Source organism: Chamaea fasciata, unplaced genomic scaffold (genome assembly GCF_029207755.1).
Source record: "Chamaea fasciata isolate MVZ Bird 193981 ecotype frontalis unplaced genomic scaffold, bChaFas1.0.hap1 SCAF_6, whole genome shotgun sequence".
Lineage (NCBI taxonomy): Eukaryota > Metazoa > Chordata > Aves > Passeriformes > Sylviidae > Chamaea > Chamaea fasciata.
In genome coordinates this window covers 3,122,846-3,136,506 of record NW_027094091.1, presented here as the reverse complement: position 1 = coordinate 3,136,506, position 13,661 = coordinate 3,122,846, and the positions used below count along the sequence as shown (strand labels likewise).

The window sequence follows — 13,661 nt, the reverse complement described above, 5'->3', positions numbered from 1 at the left end:
CTTACTGAAGTGAACGTTATGAAAAAACAGGAGCTTCAATGTCGTATTTTTATCCTAATAACATTTCAGTGACATCAGTGATTAAAGCTTTGAAATGAGCATATTCTGGTTCAGCTCCACTGGATGATAGCAGATGTTATCTATACCACTCTGGCCTTTGACTTGTCCTTTAATTTGGGTTTTGTGGAGCTTAATTTTTTTTTTTTTTTTCACCAGGGCTTTTGCTTTTAAGTTCGATGAGATCAATTTTTAAAGTATCCATCTCACAAGAACAATTCAGAGCACAACTAGAAAAGAGAGAAATTATTTCTGCATGAGTACAGAGAAGGGCCACTACCCTTTTTAAACCTGAATCTCATTTCTGTCGATTATAGTGCAATTAGTCACTGTCTCCATGGCTTTCAAAAATTTCTTTTTTGCCTTTTAAAAGCAGCCAGAGTAATTTTCTTAAAGAGTATGCCAGCTTCCATTGGCGTAGACTGCCGAATTCTGTTTGAACCAAGACAATTGAACTGACTACATTTCAGATGAAGCCTGAAGTCTGTCTGTCTGAGCCCTCAGACCACTTTTTATAATAATTCATGAAAGTGGGGAACAAAACATGCTATATGAAGCCAGGCTTTTGGGGAGCAGGAGCTCTGGCTGAGAGAACACTTTCTGCTTCCTGATCTTTCTACAATGCCCTAAAACACTCAGGTAATTACTTCAATAAGGCAGGTAACAAACACTGTTAAGTACATGAAAGGTGACAGGCTGGTGTTGAAAACATTCAACCTAACGCTCCTGCATGCACAAAGCACCACTGTAAGAGCCTCGGGTTCATCTCCCTGACAAAACTGAGGGTCATTAAGGGACAGCTGATTTGGCAGTCCCGTAGTACCACCAGAAAGGAGACACAAGGCTGTGAAACCACATTGCCACGTTTGTGAACCATAGGAAACTACAGTCAGCAAGGAGATTTTGTGGTGCCACCAAGGGCACAGGCCCAATGGTTCCCTCATTTGCTCTGCAAAACATATGGATTTGGAGAGTTTTTCAATTTTGTTTATGTGAGGACCAGTTTTGGGGTCAGGAGAGCACCTAGAAGTTCCCTAAGCTTTGGTGCTCTGAGGAGTACCTCGGATGGCCACCTTATTTCTTCTTTAAAAAAATATAAAAAGTTTATAGGAGAAGTGATGTATTTGTAACCCCAGGTCTGCACCCAGTGAGGCAGAGCTCAGGCAGGGTGGTGGTTGTGTGCCAAGGTTCCCCGGTCCCCTGTCTGTGGCAGATAACCCAGGGTGATGCTCCAGCTGGGGCAGAGCTGTGGTGGTAGCTGTGAGCGCAGGCTGCCTCCACCCATCCCTCCATAAACTGCTGTGGTGTTACACAGGGTTTAAGAAATCTAAATACATGGCTGTAAAAATGACTTCTGCAAGTGGCTGCCTGCCACTGACCACCTCTCTCACAGGGCAGCAGAAGAACCAGGGCAGAAGCATGACTTGGAGAGGGAAGAGGTTAGAGCCAGGAAATCCAGAGTTTCAGGGACTCTGGGCTGCACAGTGTGAGACAAGCTCACAGTTTGCATCGGGCACTGGCAGAAAGATGGGGATCAAAGAAATGTTTGTCCTTCCTCAGCGTTGCCTGGGTCCTCAGCCCTGCACCTCTGGACACAGAAAGAGGGAGCACATGTTGGAGCAGGGGAAGGGTCTGAGGAGCTCTCCCCCTCAGTGGAAGGAACACCATAGACAGTGTGTGATGAACTGACCACAGCCCCATTCCCAGTCCCTCTGCACCACAGGAGAGAAACAGGCATAGAATTCAGGTTCAGAATTAAGCCTGGGAAGAAGGCAGAGGTGGAGGAAAAGATTTCTCATTACTTCATTACTCTACTCTGATTTGATTCATAATAAATAAAATAGATGTGAATAATTTTCCTTAAGTCAAGTTTGTTTTGCTTCTGATGTTAATTAGTGACCAATCTCTCCCTGTCTTTATCTTGACCCATGAGCTTTTAGTTATATTTTCTGTCCCCTGTCCAGTTGAGCAGGGGAGTAGATAAAGTGGCTTTGGTGGGCACCTGGCACCCAACTAGGGAAACTCACCACAGGGGTGAATCAAAATGTGTCTGATTTTTCTCCTAAAATCTAATTTTTCCCTCCCAGCTATTTTCATTTGGCCTCAGGCTCTGCTCCAGAGCTCTCAATTCTTCCTTACCATCTAAGGCTCTGAACTCCACTTGCATTTACCAGCTCGCTTTTATCTGACATTATTCAGTCAAAAATTGAAAACTTCTAAGCTTGTGACCTTACAACCATGCAGAAATTCAGTGCCATGCGTTGGAATCTGTGATTACATGCAAAAATACAATAAACTACTTGAGCTGAGTTATGGCAGAAATCAGTGGTTTAATAGACTGTGCATTACTCAGCCTCTTACAGCCTTGCATCTTCCCATGCACAGTATCCTGAGGAAGTGAGGTGCTTTTATCTAGATTTTACTGCTGTGAAACGGGGTACCAAAACTGTGGGGCAGCATCAAGGGTGCCTTTGGGATTTTGACCTGGTTTTACATAAGAGCACCTGCAGCAGAGTATGAATTATGAAGTATCATACCTGAAGTATGGTCTCTCAAATCTTCTGCTAACACCAGATGTTGAAACAATCCTGTTCCCCACCTGTCTGAGGTTTTGTGCCAGATGAATACTGAATCCGAATATAATTAGTTTAAAAGTAGAAGAAAACCAGAACTCCCAGTATCTGAACTACTGATTTAGCTTCCTGTGATTGCTCTTTCAAGGGCAGCTACAGCCCATTTAGAGTTGGGCTAGGGGCTTCTGGGCTGTCAGCAACACAGGTAGGGCTGAGCTCCGCATTCCTGACAGAGCATTACACCGAACTTAGTGATGATGAGTGTGAGGCCCTGTAGTGTGGCCTCCATCCTGCTCCCACCCTCCAGCATCAACTTTCCCTTCCAGCACCTCTGAAGGTGGACAGGCTGTTTCACAGCTCTGTATGGTTACAGTCATTTATAAACATCCTCTCTTAATGGAATATGACACCACACAGCTTCACATGCAGCCTTTGTACATTTTCCATGGAAACTCCTATTGCATCAAACCCGCGCAGGGCCTGGTGCAATGACAACCAAATCCATAAAGGCTTTAACGGGCACCACAGTTTAAAGCAGTAATGATGAGGTCAGACACTTGTGACCCTCTTGTAACAGTTATTATTCTTAATCTAAACCAGCAAAGTTCAAATTATCCACAAATTTTCCAAATGATTCGTGGCACCTTCCTCTTTGGCCAGACCTACACCATGATTCTCAAGCCAATTCTGAGCCTGTCCACTTCAGTCCTACTTATAAAATCTGATTACAAGCAAACAACTTCTGAACAAGCAATCTCAGTGTCTTAATTCCTCAGCTGTTCTGTAGTATATATGATTTATGAAATGTGTAATTCATACCTTACCCCACCAGTAGGACTGTGGAATGGGAATGTGGTCCAGACGGGCCCCACGAATCCCAGCTCTTCTGTAAGCCTCCGATGTCAAATCTGGGAAATTTCTGTTCAGGTCCAAGTTCTGAGCTGTCTGTCGTCCAATGACCCATCCATTGTAACCAGCTCCCTATTTTGCAACACACAAGCCAACTTCAGAATAGCTCCCTGTCTCAAAATAGCACTTAGTGGAAATTCTTTAATCAAAAGGAAGTTTTAAAAGAAGTAAACTGAAAATGTCTGTACTGTTAAAAACCCACGCTTATTAATTAATCACATTTTGTCCCCATGAATATTAATGCACTAACTAGCATCCAGGAAGTGTTTCACTCACCAGTGTTGTGACTCATGAGAGGAACACAGGGGCCTCTTGCTCAGTGCAGCATGCAGAGTGGGTTAGAGGAGAAAAAGAAAATACAGCCCCAAGACAGGATGAGGCAGAGCCCAATAACCCCAGACTCATAAAATGGATAGAGCTCACCACATGAGCAAAAACAGAGAAAGAAAGGTCTAGATTCATGCTAGTGATGATTGAGAAAACAGAGAGGGGGAAATAAGAATGCCAGGTAACAAATAATACAATCTTAGTTTTCACTGGTCTACATCAGGCATGAGATGAGCTCTTAAGACTGCCATCCATTACAAAACTTTGACAGTACAGAAAATATTCACATTTCATTATGCCTACAGTTTTAAAAGAGGGGGAACATCAGCATGGTGTTAAACTTTCCTTATAAAACAATATAAGTCATTATAGTGAGTCAGTAGGCATTTTGTTCTAGAACTGACAGCAGAGAGGGCTAAGTGTACGAAAAAGTAACAGTCATTCCCACATCATCACAGGCAGGCAGCAAAAATGACAAATATGGCTCCGATTTCCTCTCAGTTCTGTTCACATCATCTTTGGAAAGCAATGCACCACCAAACCTATCTGGAATCCTGGCAATCAATCATTAAAATTCCCTCCTTCACGTGGCACTCCCTTTCAGGTTAGCTCTTTCTCATGGAGAATTGTAGAAACATGAAGGCCTGAACATCTCCTTATAATAAAACTTTTACCTCTTCCGCAGCCAGTTCATACCCATCAGGATTGAGTGAAGGCAGGAGATGAATTCTGGTGTTGTTAATCAAGGCCTGGACGCGAGGGTTCCCAAGAAGATATTCTGAACACAGATACTGTGCGAGGTATATCAGCAGTTCTTTCCCCACAACTTCATTTCCATGCATGTTGCCAATGTACTTAAATTCTGGCTTGACTGTGGAAGGTGAAATATAGAGATGCTTTAATTTGATTATACCTGATCAAAATCAGACTGACCCGAGTTGCTAACTGATGAGTCAAAGTTTTATTTACTCTAATTTCATGCACACATTCCTGCAAATAGCACAGCAGTTCTAGGTGAACTTCCCTCCATTAAACACCAGTTCAGCAACAGTTTAAATTGTGTGAAATAATGTTAGGTCCAAACTATCAGGATTCCAAACCATAAGAGGTGATCATTGCTTTGAGCATTTTCTAGAGTCATCATTGTGAGCAAAGGATGCTGAAAACAAAATCATCAAGCCATGGCTGGGAAGGGACAAAATAAAGCCCTGCCACTCTGACCTACCTTGGGGGGCTTCAATGCCTTATTTTGTCACAGATCCTAGAAACGACCTGCAGATGAGTAATAAATTACCCCTTTATTTGGGAAAGAAGTTGTGTTATGGATAAAAAGGGGCTTTCAGGCTAAATAGCCCTGGAATAAGCCTATTAGAAACACAGAACTTTGCAATTCCCTGTAGTTATTATCTCAATTTCCATCCTGCCTTAGATACTAATGGAAAGTAGAAAATAGGTGCACTTTGAAGACCCCCTTTCCTGTCTATCCCTTCTTCTTTGCCTTTGATCCTAGGCCAGCCTTGAGCACTAGACACTGGAGGGGGCCTGGTACAGAGCTAATATGCCACTTGCTCAGGCTGGTAAAATCTGCAGGTCTGGAGATATTTCTACCTCTTTTTATGCTGTCCTGAGCAGCATGAAGCAACAGATTTAGAGAAAAAATGCTAGAAAATGTGTTAAACTATCATCTTTTAACATTTTCATTTTATCAAATGAAAATCACAGTTTTCGTTTAAAAGCCTGATTCATAGGCTTTGTGTTTTCCTGGCAAATGGAGTACAAGCTTAAAAAGACACCTGCAACTTATTTTCTTTGAAAAACGGACAAAGGATGATAGGCCAGGAAAATGTAACATAGATCTTTGCTCTGTTAATGACATCTACTGGGACCTGATTAAGTTTAAAGGCACCTCAAAATACCTCTCAACCATACAAGGCAGCACAGCTGAGAGTAAACAAAGCTACCAGTCTTTGCTGTCCTCCCTCCCTGAGTCCCCTGCAGCACAGCACACAGAGGACATAGCAGCCTGACCTGAGATCATAATCTCAATAAAATACTAGGTCAGACATAGTTCAATTCTGCCACACTGCTGAGGCTGTGCTGTTGCTGGAGCTCTTCTGATGAGAAGCAATCTGAGACTCTCAGGAAAGGCCATAGAAATCCACCACATTTAGGCCAGTATAACTTTTGACCTGGGAGCTGATAACTGGAAAACAATACCTAATACTGCCCTAGAAAGTTATCTGTGCTTAGTGAAGAATTTTAAACACTTAAAAATCTGGCCCTTGCTGTCTTAGTGATGAAACTACAAAATACAGATTTGTACTGTTCTCATTTGCAGAAAATTTGTGAGGACTTATACTCTAATGTATATATTAACACCTGTGTATAGTATACTAGCATCTATTCAGGGGCCATTTATGATAACATAAATTCCTAGTATCATCCACCTGTTACTTTGACAGATATAGCACTGACATGAATCTGTGTTCAGGAGGATTATTTTCTGTGCTGAATCATCCTTTTTTAGTGTCAATGTCCTTCTCTATCCGAGGCCCTCTCAGAAGATCTGTGTATTCTAGGATGTGAAGGACAGTGAGGAAGCAACAGACAATAGGGAGGGCAAGTCAGTAACAGGAAAGTATCCCAGACTTGTACATTGGGCAAAAATAAATAACAGTGATATCACTGCAACCAAATACACAGTGATACAAGGAACAGCATTACCAAGCATGGTCATGCACAGAGCTCATGACAGTAAGAAATTGCTGCTGGGTTGTAATTGCTACAAAGAATCATCAACTATCATAACTCAGGAAGACCAGGGAGGAGAAATGTTCTGGTGTCAATGTTTTTTATAGTTTAAATGATACCCCAGTAGAAGGGCCTGTTTTCACTTGGATAATCTGGTCCCCCCTAAAGCAACCTTATCAGCACTGCTATAACTCACGCAGTTCATGGTGTCCAGGCTTGGTTGAAAACTCAATCACAAAAAGATCCTTCCCTTCAAAGCTGCGACCTATGCTGTAAGTTGTGGCAATGTGGGAGCACTTAGAAGCAGTCTTCTTCAGGGTGCTCACCATTTGGGAATATGAATGGTGTTTAAACTGAATAAAAGTTGCTGGCAAGTCTGAAGGCAACTCTTCCTCAGCATCTACTTCTCCTGCAATGAAAAATTGTAACACAGTGTATAAAACCATAATGCTTAGAGGACTGTATGAAAACCTGCACTTTTTTTCAAAGTATCTTTAGAAGTAGAATTGTAGAAAACAAAGCTGCAATCAAAACCTTAAATGTATGTAGTACATCCTATACTTTATTGTGGCATGTTTTGTTTGCCAAATCCTACTAATGCATATGCACACTAACGAATATTTGTGCAATCTCCAGTTAAATTCGACCTTTGGCATGCTAGCTCATTTCAGTACAGATTTTTGTACTGAAAAAATGTACAGATTTTTCCCTTTAAATTTGGTGAATCTTTTTTTTTATGAGATTCATCTGTCTTCAGCTATCTGGATTTTCTTCATCCAAATACAAATCTGTGACAATCATTAATGAGAATATTTTAATGAGCTGTTAGGCTTGACAGGCAGTCACAGATTCATAAGTGCACTAAAGTTTCAGTTTTTAAATAAAATATTTCAAATACATAGACAGCTATCATATAGCACAGGGCTTATCTAAATACATCCGAATATCTTGCTCTGAGCTGCCTGTCTTGATGCTCTTTTTAAAGAGGGAGAGAAACAGATGCTTCTTGCGTTTAATTAAGCCTTTAAAATAGGTTGAACAAAATTAATGACACATTACAGGTCTCTACAAAGACAAGCAGGCTGACAAGAGAAGAGGTTTAGTGCCATAGGTAAGTCAAGCGGAGTGAGAGGAGACCCTCCCTATGCAGACAAGGAGTGCCAGCAGAGCTTCCTCCCTCACCTCGCAGCTTTGCCAGCGGGTCGAAGCACCCCTCTTCCTCCCCAGCAAAGAACCGGTCACAGTCCAAGAAGTAGGGCCAGGCCATGTCTATCGCATCAAAGGCAGGGAGGCAATTTTTCTTGAGGTTTTCACAGACGCGCCTGCAGGGCTTTATGACTTTGTCCTTTTGACACTGCGGGGCCAGCACTGAGCAGCCCAGCAGCCTCAGGTCGGGGTTGCATTCCCCCTGAAGCAAGTTGTGCAGCACGCTGATGAGCAGGTACTCGGAGCTGTACTCAATTACCTCTCGAGACTTCTGATCCAGAAAGTTAGGGTACACCATTTGAGTATAGGCAACATCAGTACAAGAACTCAGGGCAATATCCACGCATTTGGCTATGAAAAGGAGATGAGCATAGGAAAAATAACCACTGACATTCTGAATAGACAAAGAGAACTCAACAAATACCATGTCCAACGAACTCATTTCTTTAGTTCTCAGGTAGGCTGGAAACAGTTTGCAAACTGAATTGCATGTTTAAAACCACCTATAGAAAGATGATGAGAAGCATGCTTGGTTCTGGAGATAAAATTTGAGCTTAGGAATTTAACCAGAGAATTCCTGAGAGAAAAGAGGGAGTTTTCTGGTGAGAAAAACTCAGGTTCCTGAATGAAAGTGTATTTGTGATATCACTGTCTCCTCTGTCCTTGAATTGTCATATGGATTCCCTGCGTAGGTGTGAGAGCCTAAAGTTTTTTTTTTTTTCTTTAGTGGGGAATGTACCACTAAGTTATCTCTTTTCTCTTCTTGGCCCCACAAAATTTGTAGAGTTTAATAACTCTGAAACTACAGACCCTCCACGAAGTTTGACTGACATTGCCCAAAGAGATGAAAATTCATTCTGGTGCTTAACTCACAAGCAAACATACCCATAATATGATTACATGGATGTTCTTATAAACCCAATACATTTTAAGATATCGGGTTAGGAGGTCTTAAGCAAGATGAGTGTTGGTAACACCTCCAACCCACTTAGAAGTGAAAAAGAGTAATAGAAAGACATCTCTTCATAAAATTACTGGCTGTTATAGTAATGGGTCTACGTTTGAGTGTCCTCTTGGTAATGGCCCTGGCTGGTAACAAATACTGTTGTCACAGCAGTAAAATACTACACAGTGTGAAGGAGCACTTTCTCTTTTAAGAAAAGGCACTGCAGCACCAACATGAGTATACTTGTCAGGAAATCATGAAGAAATACTTATGGTTTTGAGGTTCTCCAAGAACAGCAAGGAAAGATACTCCATACCTTTCTGTGCAGTTTGGCATTGACCTGTAAATAAAGAGGAAAAGAAAAATTATTACAGGGTGAGTATACATGATTCCTCCTTTGTGTTGGGAATTGTCTGATTTAGTATCTGCTGCAGCTCTGTGATCTGAGGTCCAGCCATACCAGGAACAAGCACATTCCCAGCAGGCAGATATTACAGAATCACAGAGTAGGCTGAGCTGAGAAACCCCATTCCCCTTCATCCACACACAGTCAGGTGCCAAGGAAATTTCCCTAATCTAAACCTAGGTATTTTTAAATCTGATTAGTCTAAAAGTCCATATGAGTCCTTCAATAGATATCAAGGCGTTTTATTGATCTCCCCATAAAGATCTTTTGTCCCACATAATGCTGTGGATACCTTTCCTGAAAAGCAATTCAGCCTGTGGTAGATATGAGGGGACTTTATTTCTTCCTCATCGTATCTCTAGCAGTTACATTTTATCACACTTTTAGTAATATCTTAAAACTAATTATTTTCCCCCCCAACTACTCTCACAGGAAAGCTTTTCCAAAAGATCACTCTTCTAATGGCTAGAAATTGCCTTTTAATTTCCTGTTTAAAAGTATTTGTGGCCAGTTTATGTCCATTGTTGTTGTGCCAGCATTGTCCTTTAGCTTAAGTAGCTCTCTGCATCCCCTGGTGCATTCCTTCACACTGTGTTTGCATAGAGTAAACGATCTTCTCTGCTTTCTGTTTACTAGGTCAAATAAATGATGCTCTCTTGATTTTGAAGGAACATGGTTTGATGCCCCAGGAAACGCTTCTTTTGCTCCTGTGATTCTATATTGTCCTTCTCCAATACTGGCAACTAAAGAAATAAATTTCTGCCGAGGTATTGGAGTTGGTTTCACCAGTGCCTCATAGGAGCTAAATCAATCTGTGCAAGCCTGGACACCACCAGGTTCACCTTTCTTGTGGTGCAGTGGGGATCTGTTCTGCTGCTATTTCTTCATGCTCTCACTGGGAGGACAGGCATCCAGCTTCTTGCTCAGTAAATTGAGCATTTGTCTGCCCAAGACCAAATTCATTATGTTTTCTCTTTTCCCTGCTAAAGAGAGTTTAAACTTCTACTCCTGGCATATTTATTTAAACATAATCATCTGCATATGGGTTGCTAATGAGCTGATCATTCTTTAGCCAAAATAAAGTCATTGTAATGAGAACCAAGTTAACCCTGGGATTCTATCTTGGAGGGGGACATTTAATTGGAAATTAGTCTAGTTCTATATTATGGATTGTAATTGAGCCACATTACCTCATAAAATAAATAAGGCATCAGAACTGGCAGAAGCAGCCCAACACCAACAAGATCTGTTAAGCAGCAAGCTAGAAAAAATGATATCCATACAAACTCCTTTCCTGGCTCAGTACATTATGATAATTGCATTAAATAATACCTGGTTCATCAACATTGCCTTCCATTATAGGATTACAGTGTTTCCCCTAGCTAGGCACAATCCCCTCTGTGAGTTAGTTATTAAGGTCAAGGCATTTCTGAAAAAGCTTCATCTCAGCCAGATACTGCATGCAGTGCTACATCTGGGGATAATCAAGGAATAGCATTTTGTACAATGCTAGCTTGGAGAGAGAGAGAAATGATCTCTTGTTGGTAAGAGCTCCAGCAATTAATCTTGCTGATAAAATTGGATGTCACTACCCCCTGAATCTGGATAGTCTTATATACTAACATCATCACACCCACATTTGAGAGACTTTGGACATAAGCCTGGGGACAGTCAAATGTTCCTTACAGAGGGGAAAATGTAGTGTGGAGAGGACTGGCTTGAGTTTATCCACATCCCAATGAGGAGAGTGATGCCACCTCTGTTTATCACCAGGATCATTAGCAGTGAATCCCCTTTGTTTCCTTGAGGGGTGGATGAGAAATATTTGACACCTTTTTTTCCCCTCTCCTGAGCAGAAAATTAATGTACTGTACCTGTTATTTTAGACTAGAGGGTTGTATGTGCTGGGCACAGTTCTTTGTGGGGCATCTGGGGAGAGTGAATGGTCTTTCTACAGCTGCTCACATTTTTTCAAAAGTAAGAGGCATTTCCCCCTCCGCTGCATCCAGGACCAAGCTACAAATGTCCTTTTAGTTTCTCTCTCTAACATGCAATGATCAAATAATGAAACTGAGGCACACACAGTCTCCCCAACCACTTTTGCTCTGCAGGAGTGCTATTAGCCATCAGTCAGTTGGAGATGTGGCACAGGCCTGTTCTCAATGGCATCTCAGAATTCTGCTTGTCCAGCTGGAGCAAAAAAGTGTTCTGGCAACAGGCTGGAACAAGCAGAGGAAACCAAAGGGAAAATGAAGCAGGCAGGTCTGGACATGCTGCTGCTTCTCCCTGCTCCAGCTCTCTGACCAGCAGCAGACTTGCTGCGTTTAGCAGATGCCTCTTTCTGCCCAGCTGGCCAGCAGGAGAGGCACTGGGAAGCAATGGATAGCTGGTGGAAGAGATGTGAAATTCCACTGATATGCTGTCCCAGGGTTCACCTGAGGACTGGCTCCTTTTGTAAGCAGGAGGAGGTGTTAGCACAGGAGAGGAAAGACAGCTCTGGTTTCAGACTGTGCTACATGTCATCTACACTTTGATATTTTAACTATACTTATGTAGGGAGACGAAATCTATTAAGCAACATGGCTATTGTTTGTTAACAAAGATGCTGACTGAAGAGGATAAATCTTTTTTCTAGATGAGGAAACAAATCCATATAAATATTTTCCATAGCAACTGAAGCTATTCCTCTCTGTATGTGATAAACAGGGGTGATTCTGTAACAGCCCTGCTTAGTGGATAAAGCTTTTGCACTACTTGTGATCCAGGAAGCCCCTTACAAACTCAAAGGCTCATTACCAAGACTCATTCACTGATTAGGAAAAGTGGTTCCTTGCTGCTGGGTCCTAAACCTGGCTCTAAACCTAAATCTAGATCTAAGCTAAAATTAGATTTAAGCTTCACACTTTTGCAGCTGTCTCTCCTTGCTGAAGGTATCCATGCAACTTCCTCTGGCCACCTCTCCCCATCATGCAAGCTGCCTTAAGACCCCTATATCAGCCACAGCTCTGTCTTGTAAACACCCAGGAGTGAAACAGCTTGAGATTTCAGATTATCAAGAGTGAGTATACATACAATCAAGGGAGAAAAAGTCTGGTTTATACCAAGCTCTGCTTTATAGCCAGCCTTAAATATGTATGTGTGCTGATGTGGTGCTTTGACTTCCCCAATGTTTCCTAACGCCAATGCTTACATATGTTTTGGAGGGTGCAGCTCTGCAAGGGCCAAGGATAATTCTGCAGGATGTGTGCTTGTATAAATAAGTGTGGATACACGTAGCTGGGCCAGAGCCTGCCTGCCTGCCTGGAGAGCCAGCAGCAGGAAGCTCTCCAAGGCCAGCTCCCAGGCTGCAGCTGTACGGTCTGTTCCTGCAACCTTGCACCCACCGGCCTGGGTCTCTGCACATAGAAATCACCAGAAAATCCCCACCCCTGCCCATGACAGCTCATTTTCCCTAAGCTCTGGCAATGCCAGAAGAGTTTAGCCACTCCCTTCCACATTTTCGTAAGAGAAATGACAGGGGCTGATACAGAAAGAGTTTCTGAGGTCTCCCAATTTACTTGGCAGGCTTCAATCGCTGCTTCTTCTGTGCTTGAAAGAGTAAAATTTTTCAATTTTTTTTTTTTTTTTTTTGCAAAGGCTTCCCTGAGCTCAAAGGAAGACAGTGTCACCTCCTCTCAAAGTCCCATCCACCGACAGGTTGGTACAGAGAGACCTTTTTCCTCCTGACCCAGAACAGCCTTTTCAATTTTTTATGTTTATTTTTGTACTCTAACTATTCCACCAGAGCTACAAAAGTCCTTTCAGTAGCACAGCTTCTATTTAAGATTATGGATAAAATAACTTATTGAAGAGGAGAAAAGCCATTTCAAGCTTTCTGAGCTCTCTCTATAAAATACGTTTCTGGTTTTAATTTGCAGAGGCAAGCTTGAAAATCTACAATGCAGCACATACATATTTTATTGCCAAGCTTACATTTTTTCCCCTTGATGATTCAGCACCGAAGGAAGCAAGCTGCTGTGATTAACCCTAACCCAGACAACAGAGCTCAACAGCTACTTCTAGTACCATGGACTGGGCAGTTGCCTTTTCAAGAGCAAAGCCAACAGGAGACTCATGTGATTGATGATCTGGAATAAGCCCCATGGCAAGTCCTAATTCTGAAATATCTAAGTCATTCAGTGAGGCAGATTGGGAGGGGGTTTGCTGGTCAGTATGGATCAAAATAGATGAGATAATTTATATTGTAAAGATCAGCATACCCCCTCTCAGCTTTCTGGGCTATTTACAATCCTTTTTAAAACTAGAAGAACATATGGATTCATTTTAGTCTGTTTATAGTCAGAGCCTCCTCTTTTCCAAACAAAGCATTTCAGTTCCTTATCACATTACTATTACTCTCCTGGCTGTCTTACATGGTTCACCAAGTCAGTCTTCCAGTGATAATCTGCCTTTGTCACTGAAGAGACAAAACTTGGTATCAGCAGCA

The 13,661-nt window shown here is 42.0% G+C and overlaps 1 protein-coding gene across 1 annotated transcript in view; it reads right to left on the bottom strand.

Annotated features, from left to right (window-relative positions):
• The window catches only part of CPZ (carboxypeptidase Z), a 34,387-nt gene that overhangs the window by 13,629 nt on the left and 7,097 nt on the right, over nt 1–13,661 (bottom strand). Inside the window, exons 2-6 of the mRNA XM_066184910.1 lie at nt 9,086–9,109; nt 7,800–8,174; nt 6,814–7,026; nt 4,541–4,737; nt 3,450–3,611 (exon numbers count right to left, since the gene is read on the bottom strand). Coding sequence (XP_066041007.1) covers nt 3,450–3,611; nt 4,541–4,737; nt 6,814–7,026; nt 7,800–8,174; nt 9,086–9,109 — 971 coding nt within the window. The remainder of the gene's footprint in view (nt 1–3,449; nt 3,612–4,540; nt 4,738–6,813; nt 7,027–7,799; nt 8,175–9,085; nt 9,110–13,661) is intronic.